Source organism: Mauremys mutica, chromosome 4 (assembly GCF_020497125.1).
Source record: "Mauremys mutica isolate MM-2020 ecotype Southern chromosome 4, ASM2049712v1, whole genome shotgun sequence".
In the NCBI taxonomy this organism is placed as follows: domain Eukaryota; kingdom Metazoa; phylum Chordata; order Testudines; family Geoemydidae; genus Mauremys; species Mauremys mutica.
Genome location: NC_059075.1, coordinates 71,787,349 through 71,806,743, shown reverse-complemented (window position 1 = coordinate 71,806,743; position 19,395 = coordinate 71,787,349). Strand labels below are relative to the sequence as shown.

The 19,395-nt window shown below is 47.0% G+C and overlaps 1 protein-coding gene across 1 annotated transcript in view; it reads right to left on the bottom strand.

The window, feature by feature from the left end:
- MYBPC3 (myosin binding protein C3) overlaps positions 1 to 19,395 on the bottom strand; it is a 116,137-nt gene that overhangs the window by 20,391 nt on the left and 76,351 nt on the right. The window contains exon 29 of the mRNA XM_045016273.1: positions 2,423 to 2,618. Coding sequence (XP_044872208.1) covers positions 2,423 to 2,618 — 196 coding nt within the window. The remainder of the gene's footprint in view (positions 1 to 2,422; positions 2,619 to 19,395) is intronic.

Below are 19,395 nucleotides of genomic sequence, written 5' to 3'. Positions count from 1 at the left end.
TTCACACTTGATACTTGGTTGCTGAAATCTAAGTATAGCTACCCACAGTGCAACGCTCCAGAAATCGACACTAGCCTCGAACCGTGGACGCACACCACCGATTTAATGTGTTTAGTGTGGCCGCGCGCACTCGATTTTATAAAATCTGTTTTACAAAACCGGTTTATGCAAATTCGGAATAGTCCCGTAGTGTAGACGTACCCCCAGTCAGTTTGGGGTTTGTGCTCTGCTTCTTAACAGTCTGCCCTGAAGTTGCTACTTACACTCCCGAGCCACTTCAAACAGCTTGAGAGTGTATAGTTCTTTTTCTTCTCTTTGGGGATGAAAGGGACTTACTTCAGAACAGTCCAGTTTTTGGTTGCCTGCTTCCTCACTCCAATCCTCAAAAGATAAGAGCACATGAGGCTATAGGCATTAATCCCTCAGCAAGTAGACATCTGTCAAGGAAGCTTAGTTGATTAACTGATTTAGCAAAGGATCAGTGATTGATGTATTGGTTCTTTGACAGCCAGGTTAGGCTCTCACCCTTCCAGCTGACCTATGCCTGCTGTTACATAGCAACTGTAGCACTGCCATCAATAAAAACAGCCTGCCTGTTTCTCCCACGTTTCTCTCCTGCCAAGAACATACAAATCTGGAGAGCAGAAGGTGCTGTTGACAGAAGTGAAGTAGGGCAGCTCGGATGAATGAGGGGCTGAGTCAGTAATTTAAATGCATGCTTTGGCTGCAGAAGGCTCTGCAAGTATCCAAGCCCTTTCAGTTATCAGTAGGAGATTAACTGAAATTTATTTAATGTTGTGGCAAAGCTATCTACCTAAGAATTTAGAAAATTTACCCCAGTCCTGCAGGCCTGGTAGGGGGAGGAACAGCTCAGTGGTTTGAGCATTAGCCTGCTAAACCCAGGATTGTGAATTCAATCCTTGAGGGGGCCATTTAGGGAACTAGGGTAAAAATCTGTCTGGGGATTGGTCCTGCTTTGAGCAGGGGGTTGGACTAGATGACCTCCTGAGGTCCCTTCCAACCTTGATATTCTATGATTAATAAGTATAATAACATTACTCACACTTTATCAGCCATTAAGTTTCTGTGGGAAATAGTTCTCTGACAACTTATATATATTTTTACATGTAAAGTCAATTTTATGGTATGAGATGTACCAAATATTGAAAGGAAAATACTTAGTATTGTCATACAGGACCAGAGCATGCCTTAGGTCCTTTGTGTCTAGAACCATTAGGTGCTCACTTTTGCCATCTTTATCATTCATATATATATATATATATATATATATATATATATAAAATTTTAAAATTTTCAGCAATATGCAATAAGCTCCATATTCTCAATTCTAAGCAGTCAGAAATTATATTAAATAATAATGTTGAATAAAATTACACATTCCCAGGAAGATATTAACAAATTGGAGGAAATTTAAGGAGAACAAAAATGATCAGGTCTGAACGAAGTGATTTAACCTTTCCTCCTAGAAAAGCAAAATGTGTATATAATGTGGCTAAGCAACATTTTACTCTTAAAATATTTGCAGATGATTAATAGCAAAGATAAATTATTATTATTTTGTATTATTAGTATTTAGTATTATCATTATTTAGTATGTTACATAGAGCTATAACAGAATTCTTGCTGACTATGATATATATATTAGTCTGTGAATAGTCTTCCAAGAGAATTTATGGAAGTGTCATTAAAATGAGAGTAGAAATGTGCAGTACAGAACAATTCTGCATTGGGCTACAAGAGATGGACTGTCTTAGGGCTTGCTTATGGGATGTTAATCCGCACCAGAGGGTTGTAAATCCTAGTGTACCATTAGTGTGTTGTGTACTAACTAGACTTGTGGACACCGCTGGCACCCACTAAACTTTCCATAGTGTGTGTTAAGGTAGTCCTGTGAAAAACTACACTAACGTACTAGGGAGCTTTTCGTATGTGCCAACAGGGTCCACACATGCCAGTAAGTCCATGACATGCTCCAAAATTTACACCCACTGATGTGGACTAATGCACCATGAAGACAAGCCCTTAGCTGATCTAATAGGTCTTTCCATATCTGTCTGCTCTAATTGTATTAGACAAGTATTCTCTGAATTCTTTTACAAAGTTAGGGTAAATTCACAACCTGAATGAAGTGGAATCCTCCTACTAATTATTAGCGCCCCTCTCTGACTCTGGGAATAGTACAATACACATACTGGTCCCATTATTTTTTGCATTTAGAACCCCTGGGTGTAGAAGGATCATGACACCAATTCCTGGATTCATATATCCTACCTGGCTATAGTAAAATCATGCACAAGCCCACCAGGGCTGGGATCCATACTTTCTACTTCTGTGTGCAGAAGGATACACATACTAATTCCACTATTTTAAATGTTGAGCTTTAAAGTCACGAGTTTCTTACCCATTATCTGCATGGTAATAGCAACCTTATCATTCATGTTTTCTATCTGAACTTCCACTTCATATGTCCCTGAGTGGTGATGCTCAGCCTTTCGAATGAACAGGATAGTGTCTGTGGTGCTGTTCCGAATTCCCACCTCTTTGGCATCTAGTGTTTGACCATCTTTTGTCCAAGTGACTTTGGGTCTAGGTTTACCCTGCAGGAAGAAAAGAGCATGTTTATTCTCTGGACAACAACAGATTTGCTTTTTTCAAGGTCTTTTTTTTCTTTTTTGGTCTATAAAAATAGAAGAATTAATTTCAGTTGCTGTACTGATAGATGAACGTATGATTCTTTGTCTGCTTCCCCTTTTCTTGGGCCCCTTCGGATATTTCTCTTCCATCCTCATGGATCAATAGCACCATGTTCTGACTGGAAAATGGAGATATAAACACCCCCATTTTAACAAAAGTCATTCTGGGAACAAACATTGACAAAAGGCTGAAGTTACCTTCTCCCTTTAGATTCATTAGGAGAGCTAGCTATCTCAATGCCCCTTTTCTTTGGAAGATGAAGAAATTGAGAGTACGTGGAAGATGAACAACAGAAACCTCCATGTGTTTTCTGTTGAGATTGTTACTCCAGCTACTGTTCCTCCCGCCAGTCCCTGACTCCCTTCTCCAGTTGCTTTCAAGGCCTTTCAGAAGCTCTTGCCCAGAACTGCAGCGTCCTTGGATCTAGAATTTTGGTAGTGCAGGACAAATCACATAAACTGTTTGATATACTACACTCCAAACAGTCAGGCACAGTGGCTGTGCCCATAAATGAAGACATTCTGGAGCCAATAAAAGATCTATAACTTACATATCCATTAATATCAGCCACTTCCAAGACAGCTGATATTTAGCCCCTCAAAAATGCTTTGGGTGCTTTTTTTAAATCCTACATTGGGTTTCTTATTGTTTCTGCTGCTTAAGAAACATCCAAACAATTTGGCCCTCCAAAGTACATCCCTAGAAATAAAGATTCCAGGTGCCTAGAACTTCTGGGCAGGAACCCATATTTATTAGGCACATTATAATCCACAGTACTACCAGGTTTGCTAGTTAACTGATTTATTCACCTGGGACAACCTGGTTGCCTCTTCTTGATCAGCTGCTTGAGGACACCAGAAATCAGTCCAAAAAAGAGTCTCACAAGGACAGTTGGTGGCAAAACACTCTTTCAAGCTGTCTGAAGTGGCTCACGAACATGTGTGCCAACCTCATAGCAAGAACCAGGGCACAAACCCCCAACTGGTTGTGTGTTCTGTAATTAGATTTCACCAATGAAGTATGAGGTATGAACTCCTCAAGTACTATACCAGACTTAACATGGAGTCAGACAGTTGTCTTAGGCACTGCGGTCTACCTTGCCACCCAGGCAAGTCTACTTTGTCATAGATGTTCCCTTACACCAAAAATCACATCAATAGTCAGGTTACTTCCAGTCCCAAAGGATCAGTCACTTACCCCAGGTCAATTGTACCTCAGATCTCAAACCAAAGACAATGCTTGTAGCCAATCCTATAATTAACTACAAATTTATTAACTAGGAAAAAGAAATGAGTTATTTACAAGGTTAAAGCAAGTAAATGTACACATACTAATGAATTACAGTCTTGGGTTTTAAAAGGTATAGAAGCTGCTGTAATATGCAACCTCTAGACATCTTTTAGGGCTAACCCAAGCTAAACAGCTTGGGGATCACTTGCTTAAGTTTAGAAATACTGCCCTCTCCAAAATTCCAAGCAGTATAGTGATACAGTTCCTTCTGGTCAGGGATATTTATTCCCTTCCCCCAGAGTTCAATGTGTGATGGAATAAGGGTTTGTGCATGTCCCCTCTTCATGGGTGTGGAGGGAACAAAGTCTTTTGTTCCTTGATGTTCCACAGTCATTTCTCTGATGTCCGCATGCCTTCTTTTGTTGGGCTGGAGATGATAACTCTAATGGTAAACTAGTATTTCACACGTGGTAAGGCTTCTCTCCTGACTGTGGGGGTTTCCAGCTTCATAGCAAACACTTCTATAGTTACAAAGCAAACACTTGTATATTTAGGGTGACCAGATGTCCTGATTTTATAGGGACAGTCCCGATTTTTGGGTCTTTCTTTTCCTGTTACCCCACCCCCATCCCGATTTTTCACATTTGCTGTCTGGTCACCCTATGTATATTACCTTATAATGTGGGATACAGATATTATAAGTGATATTAGTGCATGCAGCAACTCACAAGCATTTCATAAAGTCTAAACACATACTTAGAAACTTAACATCTATTCTAAAAATGCTAACACTGGTTTCCAGCTATGCATCTGTAAGTGTTCAGTGAGGCTTAAGGGTGTTGGCATGAGCTGGTACCTGGTCTGCCAACATCACATGCTCCTTTCAGGCAGCAATGAATGCCTCTGACAAGCTGCCCTCTCATTTACCATTGCAGTAACTATGGAAAGATTCTCTGAGCTATAGTCCTCCAGCCTTCTCAAGATGCTACAGAAGCACCATCGAGGAGTAGGTATTGAAGGTCCTGAGGTCTTTAAATCAAGATGATTTTCTGCTTACTCTGAGGGTACGTCTACACTTACCTGCCGGTTCGACGCGGAGAGTTCGACTTTTTGGAGTTCGAACTATCGCGTCTGATCTAGACGCGATAGTTCGAACTCCAGAAGCGCCGCGGTCGACTCCGGTACTCCACCTTGGCAGAAGGAGTTGGCGGAGTCGACGGGGGAGCCGCGGAGTTCGACCCCGCCGCGTGTGGACGGGTGAGTTGTTCGAATTAGGGTACTTCGAATTCAGCTACGCTATTCACGTAGCTGAATTTGCGTACCCTAATTCAAACCCCCTTCTTAGTGTAGACCAGGCCTAAGAGACTCAAGAGCATCCTTTAGGTTTTCTTTGCCACTACAAGGAAGTTCTCTTTTAGAAACAAGTACCTTCAGGCAAAGGTCTGGCCAGAAACTATACATCTGTTGAGCCACCTGGAAAGTAACCAGGCTATTCTAGGAATAGGATCTTTACTCTGTCCTCTGGATCATTAGTTGTTGCAGTAGATTGCTAGCAGTAAGTTTGATGGTCAGGTTGAGAGCCTTGGACTAGACCATTTTACGGATCGCTTCCATTTTCTTCCCCATTTTGCAATGCCTTACTTCTCCCTGCCATGGAATAGAATCACCTCAGACCAGTGGATTCTCAAAGTACCAGACAAGGTTTATTCATCCTGTTCCAGTCCATAATTGCCTCCCTCCCTCTCCATCCCATTTCAGGGACCCGTCTGAGGATAAACTTGAAAGAAAAAGTCGCCTTGTCCCTTCAACTGGGGGCGATGGAAGAAGTTTAAAAGAATTTATATGAAAAGGGTTCTATTCCTTTTAGTTTCTCATTCTCAAAAGGAAGGGAGGATTAAGTCTTATCATGGATTTTAGGCATTTGGTATACTTTTTTTTACTCATCTTAAGTTCTTACTGTCCATCCTCGCCTACCTAGATCTGCAGGACTGGTTCACTGCTCTCAGTTTAAAGGACACATATTTCCACACTACCATCTATCTGTTTCATAGGAAGTACCTCCATTTCATAGAATCAACAGTATCAATATTAGATCTTTCCATTTGGTCATATCACAGCTCCAAAGTAATAGTCCATTTCAGAAGAGTGGAAGTCCACATATATCCCTGGTGATTCAAGGCAAATCTTTTCAGGATGCTTCATCAGTTCAGGAAATTGTTCCAGTTTCTGGGTCTCTGAGATTACCAAAATCAACACTCATGTTTACTGAAATATTGGAGTTCAGAGGCACAGCCTTAAATTCAAACCTAGCCAGCGGATTAGCCCAAACATATCTCCAATACTCAAATATGCCCATAATAAGACAGGTAGGGCATGCTAAGGCTCCTGGATCATATGGCTTCAAGCATCCATGTGACCTCTCTGCTCCCCCCCAAAGGGTGACTAAAGGGGGACTGTGTTCCACCTTCACAAAGATAACCTGGACATTCAAGTAATTGGTTCATTAAAGTAATTTCATCTTTGTTCCAATGGACAAACCAGAGATGGTATGCAAAGTGTCCCATTTCACTCATTAGTGCCACAGAGGGAAGGGGTGCCAGTTGCCTTCACCCAAATGTGAGGTGTTTATCCATGATATTTAAGGCACAAAGAATCCTCTCTACACTTAAAAGTTCTGGAGCTCAGAGCAATCCAGTTTAACTTGCAAATCTTTCTTTCCTCAGTTGTATTTTATCACTCTCAAGATCTTCACATATAATTCCACTGCCATGTATTATGTCAACTGGCAAGGTGGAGACTTATTTAAAGAAACTTATAACTTTAAGGGAAAAAATTACCCTTTGGCCCGAAACATTTCCTATTTATTATTTACCAAAACATTTAGGGCCAGGTTCTTAGCTGGTTTTCCAACCTGTTTGCAAAATGGAATAGCTCAAAGGGACTAGAGGAGGCAGAAGATCTGTCCCTAAATTTTTTCGGTAAATAACAGCCACGAGAATTTTAGCAGCTTTTTCTGAAAGTTATACCTAGCTCAAAATAGAAACTTACTATGAAAGTGTCCTCTTAGTCATAAATCTAACCTAGCAGTTGCTGTCGTTATAGTATGGTTGAGTAGGCACTTTTATTATAACGCCTTATTTAAGATGCTATAGTGGCTAATGAAATAGGGCAAATGTTTGCATTGTTGGTTTTCATGTCCTGATACTCTATTGACTGTGAAAAGCATGAACCCATAGAAAGCATGTTTCTAATTCATATCCCAGAGGATTGGATTTCTGTAATGAGCAATATCTAATCTTGGAGGGAACAGTGAGAGGCAGAGTAGGTGGATGGCACACCAGAAGAGCCTCAGGGGCTTTACTGGAGGGAGATAGAGAAGTGATTTTTTTCTAACGTTTTTTAGATATTAGCATTCACAGATACATGATGGGCAGGAAGGCAGCTAAGGAATACCTTGAGTCCCCACTAATAGCACATAATACTCCTCCTAGAATCTGTCTAGTTAATTTTGGAATAGAAGTGTGCTAACCACCTCCTCTTGGCAGGATGTCCCACAAGATTACAGTGCTCTATAAGAAAAAGCATGGTCTACTAATTACTTGGCTTTTGCCCTTCTCTAGCATTTTTCATCTAAGGATTTCAAATTTCTTTACAAACATTAATTCAGCCTCATAATACCCTTACAAGGTAGCTGAATAGTAGAATTCACGTTACGGATGGGTAAGGCTGCAATTTTGTCACGGAAGTCGCAGATTCCCTGACTTCTGAAACCTCCGTGACTTCCGCAGCTGCAGCAACTGGTGCGGCTGACCCCAGGGCCACCCAAGCAGCTGGTCCCGGGGACCGCCCAAGCAGTAGTAGTCCTGGAGGCAGCTGGAGCAGCGGCCCGGGGAGCGCCAGAGCAGGAGCAGTCCCAGAGGTGATCGGAGCAGCAGACCCGGGGGCGATCCTGGAGGCTTTTGGGAGACCAGTCCCCACAGGCCTCGGAGCAGCGGGCCACCGGGGGCAGACAGTCCCCACTGCTGAAGCAGGCCCCCCCCCCAGAGCAACGGAGCCTAAGAACAGAGATTTAGTAATGGGTATTTATAATAAAAGTCATGGACAGGTCACTGGCTGTGAGTTTTTGTTTATTGCCCGTGACCTGTCCATGACTTTTACTAAAAATATCCATGACTAAATCTTAGCCTTACAGATGGGTAAACAGAGGCCCATAGAGAATAAGTGATTTTGACAAGGTCAGAGACTCAGTCACAGGAATAGAACACAGGATTCTGACTTACAGTGCCATCAGACAGTGCTCCTCAATTCCTGATTGTATCTTCTATTCACAGAGGTTTAGCATTAATTCAGAGGCTTGTCTATGTACTCCAAATCTCTTTTTGCATTTTGAAGACTACAATCTTATCTGTTGAAGTGCTTCTTCTTTAGCAAGTACAGTCCTAATTTTTTTAGCCTGCCTGAAGAAGCTAAACCTCTCAATCTTTATTTGTATTTTCCTTTTGTTGTTTTTAGTTTGATTAGAAAAGGTGATAAAATTGGGTATTGTAGTCTAAATATGATTTAATAAGTTCCTTCAGAGCTATTTACCTTAGTGAGAGCTATAGTTAAGGTTGCAAATCAACATACGTTAAACTTGTTTTCACTTACAGCTTTATCAAGAATTCTTTTGAGTTGAAATTTTCCATTCTTGGTTTCAGACCAAAAAAAATGTTTTGTGGAAAACTTCAGCTGTTGAGAGTTATCACAGCAGCAAAATTATATGTTTTTTCAATTTAAAAAGGTTTTAAAGACTTAACAACAGTAACTCAACTTTATCAGTAACAGTAACTCAAAATTGTCTGCCCTATAAATGTTGCATTCTGCATGTGGCTAGACATCAGTGAAAAAAATACTTTAGAAAGTTTAGGGGTGAGGGACTTAAGAAAGAACAATGGTAAGTATTTAAGGGTACGTCTACACTACAAGACTATTTCGAATCTACTTAATTCGAATTTGTGGAATCGACCTTATGAAGTCGAATTTGTGTATCCACACTAAATACACTAATTCGACTGTCTGAGTCCACAGTAACGGGGCCAGCGTCGACTTTGGAAGCGGTGCACTGTGGGAAGCTATCCCACAGTTCCCGCACTCCCCGCTGCCCATTGGAATGCTGGGTAGAGCCCCCAATGCCTGCTGGGGGAAAAAATGTGTCGAGGGTGGTTTTGGGTAACTGTCATCATTGAACCGTCAATCACGCCCTCCCTCCCTCCCTCCCTGAAAGCGCCTGCGGGCAATCTGTTCGTGCACTTTTCTGCTCAGTGACAGCGCGGGCGCCACAGCACTTTGAGCACGGATCCCGCTGCAGTTATGGCCGTTGTCAACTCCTCGCACCTTATCGTCCACCTCTTCCACAGTCAGCTGCTGAGAAATAGGGCTACTTTTCAATGGTGCTGCGAGCACTGGTGGACCATGGGGGACGTTTTACCAACATCAACGTCGGGTGGCCAGGCAAAGTTCATGACGTGCTTGTTTTCAGGAACTCTGGTCTGTTTAGACGCCTGCAGGAAGGTAGTTTCTTCCCGGACCACAAAATAAGTCTTGGGGATGTGCAGATGCCTATAGTGATCGTCGGGGACCCAGCCTACCCGCTAATGCCCTGGCTCGTGAAGCTCTGTGCAGGCGCCTTGCACAGCGACAAGGAACTCTTCAAGTACCAGCGAGCAGTGAGCAGCGTGACCTGTGACTGTTCAGTTTCTTTACAGAGAAGCTGAACCTGCCCCTGTTTCTTTACCAAGTTACTGTTGACTAGCATCTGCAGTTACATACCCCGCCCACCCCGCTTCCCCAACTTCCAACACACGTATAAAAATAAAATACATGTTCCACTGTAACTTTACAAAGGTTTCTTTATTGATGACTTTGCGTTACAGGGTTGAAACTGGGACACGGACTGTGCTGGGTAGGGTGTGCGGTGATGTAAAGACCGCCTGTAAACTCGAGGAATGACAGGCTCCTGCTCCCAGAGCGGTCTGCAGTGCCGGACTGGATGTTTCAACGGAGCCTGCCATCCCTCCTTTTTGGGACTCTGTGTGCATGGGCTATGTGGCCTTTTGGCGGGGGAGGACGGATACAGATTCCTCTGCTGCGTGGCTCTGTGGTCCAGGACAGGGACCGTTGCATGAGATCTGTAACCCCTGGCTGCCCCCGCTACAAAGTCACGTACCCCCACACCCACACAGAACCTGCAAACCACCTCCCATACCGACCAGGGTGCGTACTGACTGCAGTGTGTGTGTGACCTGCTGCTGATCCTGCCCCCATGTCTGTACCCTGGTAAAGGTGATTGTCCTGTCAAATTACCAACCCCCTTCCCCCCCTTCAAACACAGTCTCCTCTAAAAGAACATGACGGAAAAAGTAATTAACAGAAAAGTATTTTTTATTATCAACTAGACAGTTAGGGGATGAAACTGGGATGGGGGCTTGGGTGAGGCGGGAAGGAAAGGACTTCTCAAAAATTAGGCTATGAGAGCTTTTCGGTACTTGAGCACTCTGCTGGGGTGCAGTGACAGTTTACACGGCCTCTGGCGCCCCTCCTTCTGGTTATTTTGGGTGAGGGGGGTATGGGACTTTGTGGCGGGGGAGGGCGGTTGCAGATTCACTGCAGGGGGGCTCTGTCCTCCTGCCTGAGGTCCTGCAGAACATGCACAAGGCGCAGGAGCATGTCCGTTTGCTCCCTCATTAGTCCAAGCAGCGTTTGAGTCGACTGCTTGTCTTCCTCACGCCACCTCTCCTCCCGTTCGCTGTGTGAGCGCTGGTACAGAGAGAGGGTCTCCCTCCACTGGCTCTGCTGGTCCGCCTCGTCTCGGGAGCACCCCCTAACTTCAGCGAACATCTCGTCCCCTGTCTTTTTCTTTCGCCGCCTAATCTTTGCCAGCCTCTGTGAGGGGGATGCTGTGGCAGGTCTGGAGACAGTCGAAGCTGTGTGATGGGAAAAAGGGAGTGAATTCCTTGCAAAGATAAATTTTGGCGAACAATGAACACAGTGTAGTCTGTCTCTGTGAATTCTGGGTTGAGATCCCAGTGCCTGATGGGGCAAACACCATTTTCGCGGGTGGTTCTGGGTAAATGTCGTCAGTCATCCCTTCCTCCGGGAAAGCTACAACAGACAATCATTTCAAGCCCGTTTTCCCTGGATTGCCCTGGCAGATGCCACAGCGTGGAAACCATGGAGCCTATTTTGCCTTTTGTGCCTGTCACCGTATGTGTACTAGATGCCGCTGACAGAGGCGGTCCAGCAGCGCTACACAGCAGCATGCTTTTGCTTTTGCATGATAGCAGAGATGGTTACCAGCCATACTGTACCATCTACCATACCATAAATTGGTAATAAGATGGGCATGGTTACCAGTCCTTTTGCACTGCAACATTTGCTGCTGTCATAAGTGCCCCTGGCTGCTCTTAGCCAGGGGCGCAAAAGCCAATATTGGGAATGACTCCCTGAGTCAATCCCTCCTTTTTGGTATGTAAAAATAGAATCAGTCCTGCCTAGAATATGGGCAAGTGTACTAGAGAACCACTGTATCAGAGAACCAGAGAGCACAGCTGCTCTGTGTCAGATCCTGCATAGATTATGAGCTGAATGCTATTCACAGGGGGTGCTCCTGCAACAACCCCACCTGTTCATTCCATTCTTCCCCAGCCTTCCTGGGCTACCATAGCATTGTCCCCCCACTTGTGTGATGAAGTAATAAAGAATGCAGGAATAAGACACAGTGCCTTGTTAGTGAGAAATGAGTGGAAGGCAGCCTCCAGTTGCTATGATAGTCCAGATAGGACATTAAGGAGTGTGGAGGAGAGGAGCCCAGCATCCTGCTGCTAGTCCAGGGGCAATTGAATCTTTTCTTTACACATGAAGGGTGGGGGGCTGATGAAGCTCAGCCCCCTGTTGCTATGATGAGGACGGTTACCAGCCATACTGCACCATCTACCAGGAAAAATTAGGGCCAGGCGCCCTTGATCGACCTCACAGATGCTAGTACGCATGGTTACCAGTCCTTTTGCACTGCCCCATGTGCCAATAGGCTGATGATGAGGACGGATACCAGCCATATTGCACCATCAGCCATCCATAGCGTGGGGGGAGTGAGGATGTCGGTGTTCAGTGCTGTACCATCGCATCTATCTTCAGCATTCAGTAAAGATACGGTGACATGTAAAAGAGTCACCAGAGGATTGTTTTCCCTTTCACTTCTGGGGGTGGGGGGGGTGCGTAAATTGCCGAGCTATGCCCTGACCCACCGTGGACACTGTGTTTGACCCTAGAAGCATTTGGAGCTCAGCCAAGAATGCAAATCCTTTTCGGAGACAGCAGGAACTGTGGGATACCTTGCGTCCTCAGTCCCCCCTCCCTCCATGAGCGTCCATTTGATTCTTTGGCTTTCCGTTACGCTCGTCACGCAGCAGCGTGCTGAGTCTGTGCTATGCCGTCTGTCCGGAGTTTTTTGAAACTGTAATGTTACGCCTGGACCAGGCGTAACATTACAGTAATTCCCCTAATTAGATGCAGGACTCTCCGAGCGAGATCACCCTGAGGACGGTCACTGAAGGAGATAGAGAGCGCATGCTGCGTGAAAGCCAGCACAAACCAGGGCCCTACGCAGCCGTGCTCGGGGAGGCAATGCTCCCTGAGTACCTCATGAAAGCCTGGCACGGAAAAGTGTGCTACCACGGAGCACCCAATAAGGCAGCTCTCCCCAGGAACCTCCTGCAGAGGCTTTTCGATTACCTCCAGGAGAGGTTCGTGGAGATCTCCCAGGAGGATTTCTGTTCTATCCCCATATATAGAGAAACCTCCTTTTCACATACTTCAGATTCCTGTTATATTAAGAATAAAAGTTTACATGGTTAAAGCACTTACCGACTGCTCCTTCCCCTGATTCAGGATCCGGGTTAATGGCCGGGGAGGGTTGGTAGGGGATCTCCGTGACGGTGATGAAGAGATCCTGGCTGTCGGGGAAACCAGCGTTGTAAGCGCTGTCGCCTGCCTCGTCCTCCACAAACCCTTCCTCATCTTCCCCGTCCGCGAACATCGCCGAGGAACTGGCCGTTGACACTGTCCCATCGTCAGAGTCCATGGTCGCTGGTGGGGCAGTGGTGGCAGGCTCCGTAGCGTCCGTTTGCCGCTTTGATTTTTTGGTAGCCTTGTCTGGGGTCCTTGATTTTCACGCGGTGCTGCGTGGCATCCCAGCTGTATCCTCTGTCTCTCATGGCTTTGGAGACCTTCTCGTAGGTCTTTGCATTCCGTTTTTTGGAGCGCAGCTCCGAAAGCACAGACTCCTCGCCCCACACACCGATCAGATCCAAGAGTTCCCGGTCAGTCTATGCTGGGTCCCTCTTTCTATTCAGAGATTACATGAACTCCTCTGCTGGAGAGCTCTGCATCGCTGCCGGTGCTGCTGAGCTCGCCCCGATGTCCAACCACGAAATGAGATTCTAACTGTCCAGACAGGAAAAGGAATTCAAATTTTCCCGGGACTTTTCCTGTGTGGCTGGTCAGAGCATCCAAGCTCGGACTGCTGTCCAGAGCGTCAACAGAGTGGTGCAGTGTGGGATAGCTCCCGGAGCTAGTAAGTTCGATTTGCATCCACACCTAGCCTAATTCGAGATACCCATGTCGAATTTAGCGCTACTCCCCTCGTCGGGGTGGAGTACCGAATTCGAACTAAAGAACCCTCTAGGTCGAATTAAATGGCTTCCTAGTGTGGACGGTTGAGCGGTTAATTCGAATTAACGCTGCTAAATTCGATTTAAAGTCCTAGTGTAGACCAGGCCTAATTTCATGGTAGTAGTGTTAAGCATGAGGCTCAGACATAAGGCATAAACTCCATATGTCTCAACTTCGCACATGACATGCTCCAAATTTTTGACTTTCCACTGCTCATTGAATAGATACACCCTATGCGTTGTGACAAAGTTCCTCTCTACCTTGGTGGGTCCTGCGGTTATTGGCAGATTTGCTCACCTCAGTGATCTTCCCCACAGTCTGGATCAACTCCTCCTATGTCTGATCAGGAGTTGGGAGGTTTGGGGGGAACCCAGGCCCGCCCTCTACTCCGGGTTCCAGCCCAGGGCCCTGTGGATTGCAGCTGTCTATAGTGCCTCTTGTAACAGCTGCATGACAGCTACAACTCCCTGGGCTACTTCCCCATGGCCTCCTCCAAACACCTTCTTTATCCTCACCACAGGACCTTCCTCCTGGTGTCTGATAACGCTTGTACTCCTTAGTCCTTCAGCAGCACACCCTCTCACTCTCAGCCAGGGGTGAGCTGCAGCCAGTTCGCACGGGTTCGCGCGAACCCGTTGTTAAATTTAGCAGCCATTTTAGAACCGGTTGTTAAGGGCTGCTAAATTTAACAAAAGTTCCGGCCCAAACTCACTTCCCGCTCCTCTCCTGCTCCGCCCCCTTCTCCTCCCCCTCCCCTGCTTCCCGCGAATCAGATGTTCGCGGGAAGCCTGAACAAGCAGCATGGAGGCAGGTAAGCTGGGGCGCGGAGGGGGAGGGGAGGTGCGGCTGGCTCAGCAGCTCCCGGTCCCAGACCGCGGCTCCCTCCAGCCCAGCGCCGGCCCGGGGAGTCGGGCCCCGCGGCTGCCGCCGAGCGGCTCGGCCCCGGTGCCGGCCCGGGGAGTCGGGCCCCGCGGCTGCCGCCGAGCAGCTGGGCCCCGGTGCCGGCCCGGGGAGTCGGGCCCCGCGGCTGCCGCCGAGCGGCTGGGCCCCGGTGCCGGCCCGGGGAGTCGGGCCCCGCGGCTGCCGCCGAGCGGCTGGGCCCCGGTGTCGGCCCGGGGAGTCGGGCCCCGCGGCTGCCGCCGAGCGGCTGGGCCCCGGTGCCGGCCCGGGGAGTCGGGCCAAGCGGCTGGGCCCCGGTGCCGGCCCGGGGAGTCGGGCTGAGCGGCTGCCGCCGAGCGACTGGGCCCCGGTGCCAGCACGGGGAGTCGGGCCCCGTGGCTGCCACCGAGCGGCTGGGCCCCGGTGCCGGCCCGGGCAGTCGGGCCGAGCGGCTGCCGCCGAGCGGCTCAGCCCCGGTGCCGGCCCGGGGAGTCGGGCCGAGCGGCTGCCGCCGAGCGGCTCGGCCCCAGTGCCGGCCCGGGGAGTCGGGCCGAGCAGCTGCCGCCGAGCGGTGCCTGCTCTGGTCCGGCTGGGCTCGGTGAGTTGGGCCCCGCTGCGCTGGTCGTGGTCCTGGCAGAGTGGACCCAGTCCCCAGGCAGTGTGGTAAGGGGGCAGGGAGGGGGTGGGTTGTGGGGGGGTGGAAAGGGCAGTCAGAGGGCAGGGAACAGGGGGATTGAATGGGGGCAAGGGTCCTGGGGAGCAGTCAGGAAAGAGCAGGGTTGGATGAGGTGGTGGGGGCACTCAGGGACAGAGAGAAGGGGTAGTTGTATGGGGTAGGGGTTCTGGGGGGCCATTGAGAATGAGAGGAGGGGTTGGGTGGCGGCAAGGGGCAGTCAGGGGACAGGGAAGGGGGGGATGGGTCAGGGGTCTCGGAGTGTGTGTGTCAAGGAACATGAGGGGTTGGATGGGGCATGACCCCCCCCCGGAGGGGGGGGAAGGAGGGAACCCGTTGTTAAAATTTTGGAGGGAGGAGGGAACCGGTTGTTAAAAATTTGGCAGCTCATCACTGCTCTCAGCTCCTTGTGCCACTTGCTCCCAGCTCCTCATACGCACTTCCTCTCCTCTGGCCAGGGCCGCCCAGAGGATTCCGGGGGCCCGGGGTCTTCGGCGGTGGGGGGCCCTTCCGTTCCGGGACCCGCCGCCAAAGTGCCCAGAAGACCCGCGGCGGGAGCCCCCCGCCGCCGAATTACCGCCGAAGCGGGACCCGCCGCCAAAGCGCAGCCCGGTCTTCGGCGGTAATTCGGTGGCGGGGGGGGGTCCCCGCCGCGGGCCTTCGGGGCACTTCGGCGGCGGGTCCCGGAACAGAAGGGGCCCCCCGCTGCCGAAGACCCCGGGCTGCGCTTCGGCGGCGGCGGCGGGTCCCGCTTCCCCCCCGCCCCAGCCTCAGCCTCAGCCTCCTACCCGAGCGCATCTCCGGCGGGGCTGTGAGCTCCACGCCGAGCGGAGGCAGCTGCCCCGCCCCCTCCCCACGCCGGTCTGAGCGGGGCGGGGCTCAGGCCCCGTTGGAGCTCCCAGCCCCGCCTCCTCACCACGCGGATCGGGGCGGGGCTCAGGGGCTCGGCCGGAGACTCGGCGCTTGATGCGCTGAGGCTCCAGGAGAGGGGCGGAGGCAGGAGCCTCCGCTCTTCTCTTGGGGGCCCCTGTGGAGCCCGGGGCCCGGGGCAAATTGCCCCCTTTGCCCCCCCCCTCTGGGCGGCCCTGCCTCTGGCTCCTCTCCACCTGACTGGAGTGAGCTCCTTTTTAAACCCAGGTGCCCTGATTAGCCTGCCTTGATTGGCTGCCGGTGATCTAATCAGCCTGTCTGCCTTAATTGGTTCTAGCAGGTTCCTGATTACTCTAGTGCAGCCCCTGCTCTGGTCACTCAGGGAACAGAAAACTACTCATCCAGTGACCAGTATATTTGCCCTCTACCAGACTCCTGTACCCCACTGGTCTGGGTCTGTCACAGCATATACACCCCTTTGCATAACCTGGAAACCACAAGCCACAACACATGCATACTGTACTTCACATAGATTTCACTCATTTGTATATACAGTACTCCGACTTCCCATCTATCCCCAACATATGCACTTTATAAGTACATTATACACATTCTCTAACTTACTGAAATGATATTTTGCATATCTCTAACTCCATCCATCTGATGATTTCAAAACGCTTTACAGACCTTAATGAATGAATCTCCACAAACACCCACCCCTGACACTAAAGGAGTTTCATTTTCTTCATTTTCTAGATGAGGAAAATGAGAGACATCAAATTATTTGCCCAAGGTCACACAGAATGTCAGTGTCAAATCCAGAAATAGAATCTTCAAGTCCTAACTTCCAGTCCTGTGCCTCAGTCAGAAGACCATCCTTCTTTGTATACACTCATCCTGACATAAATCCACATACAAAAATATATGTTTGTTGGCATATGTGATTATTGTGATTGCTCATACAATTGCAGAAAATGCAAGCACAGTTAACCAGTAAGTTTTTTAACTGTCCAGTTAATTCTACAGTGTATAATTTCAAGTGCATGCACACAGTAATTGTATGTAATTGCACACATGCAGTTTTGAAAATCTGCCATGCAGTTTTTCACACTTTGAATACATGCCCAACAAAGCGCTAACATTAATATCCTCGCCATACATACAGATTACAAATGTAATGCACGCGCAGATACCTTACATGTGTGTAAACTCTGAACACCTCTCTCTGCAGTCTTATTTGCACAGAGATGCTTAAACACCCATACTCTGGTAATGAGTAGCCTAGCCACATTGTATAAATAGACTCCATAAAAGCCACCATGTTCTTCTTTACACTCTTTTCAAGGTGTGTACAAGAGGAGAAATAAGCTATATCCCTTTCCAGTGTTGTAGCTCTCCCCTCCCAAGGAAGAAGGAAGCAGGAAAGAAGGAGTCACAATTCCATCTGAATGCTTCTGAGGTAGCACAGATACATGCAGCCTCACATTCAGGGCTGAGCCTCAAGGCTTGGCTTTTCCCTCAATTGATTTTTATATCAGTGTGAATGATGACAATTATTTGTATGAAATAAACTTTTGATATTGAAATTTGTGTAGATTTTTTTTCTTTCCTTAAGATGTTTTTGAGTACTTATCTTTTTAAATTAAATGTAGTGAACATGATTGATTTTTGTTGTCTTTTTCTTTAATATTTTGTCCTAAATGTGAAATGATAAAATACTATTGTATATTATTTATTACAACTGGAGCATGTAGCAAAAACTATAGGTAAGGTGGAATAAACATTTACATTATAACCCCCCATTTTTAGTTGCTTGTCACTTTACGAAGTTTTCACATTTGCATTGAGAATTTGATTTTAAATGGTTCATTTGTTTTTCAGTAGGAGGAAAGAGGGAAACAATAATCTTAACCCATTGTTAATACCTCAGCAGCAGGGGGTAGAAATTTGAAGTTTGCCAAGCAAGTCCTTAAGGAAGTGCGATATTTTAATGTAATTTGGCCAGGTTATTTATTTATTTCTATTTAAATAATAAAAATATGCCTATACAAAGCTCTGGCACATAATTAATACTATCAAAAAGAGTTATAGGGGATTAAAAATCTTACTTTAGATATGTGCCATTTTTTCTCATAAAGAGTGCAGTGCATGTGCATGCATGTGAAATTTGGATGGAGTAAAAGCCATCAAACTGAGGACATTAAATAAGACAGCAATGCCTCATTATATAGTCTCTTTAAATGTTCACTCGCAACGTTTTAACTATTGCCTCGCATTATAGTGCATCTTTAATTGTATGAGCATAAGCTGGTATCTTGTCTTATTCATTGTGCAGATTGTGCAATGTATTGTGAATGACTCAGGGCAGGAACACTCAGTTTTAAATAACTTATCAGAACAAAAACGAACAGGAGGGACACACATAAAATTACTGTTTGTCAACAACAAAAAATCCTTTGTGTTAAAATATATTTAAACATAATTGAATTTGAACTACCGTATATATCTTAAATACATGAAGCCAGATCTGGCTCATTGTTCTGGATCATTGTTATTTTGATTCACTGCTTGCTATCTGATCTGTGAACAGAGGGCCAAATTTTGCTCAGTTACACTGATATAAATTGGGAGTAAATCCATTGACTCCAGTGGATGTACTCCAGACTTACACTATTGTAAACAAACATAAGAACAGCCCTACTGGGTCAGACCAAGGGTCCATCTAGCCCAGTAGCCTGTCTTCCGATAGTGACCAGTGCCAGGTGTCCCAGAGGGAATGAACAGAACAGGTAATCATCAACTGATCTATCCCCTGTCGCTCATTCCCAGCTTCTGGCAAACAGAGGCTAGGGACACCATTCCTGCCCATCCTGACTAATAGCCATTGATGGACCTATCCTTCATGAATGTATCTAGTTCTTTCTTGAATCCTGTTATGATCTTGGCCTTCACAACATCCTCCTGCAAGGAGTTCCACAGGTTGACTGTGCGTTGTGTGAAGAAATACTTCCTTTTATTTGTTTTAAACCTGCTGCCTATTAATTTCATTTGGTGACCCCTAGTTCTTGTGTTATGAGAAGTAGTAAATAACACTTCCTTATCTACTTTCTCTATACCAGTCATGATTTTGTAGACTTCAATCATATCTCCCTTTAGCTGTCTCTTTTCCAAAGTGAAAAGTCCCAGTCTTGTTAATCTTGCCTGATACAGAAGCCGTTCCATACCCCTAATAATTTTTGTTGCCCTTTCCTGAACCTTTTCCAATTCAAATATATCTTTTTTGAGATGGGGCGACCACATCTGCACACAGTATTTAAGAT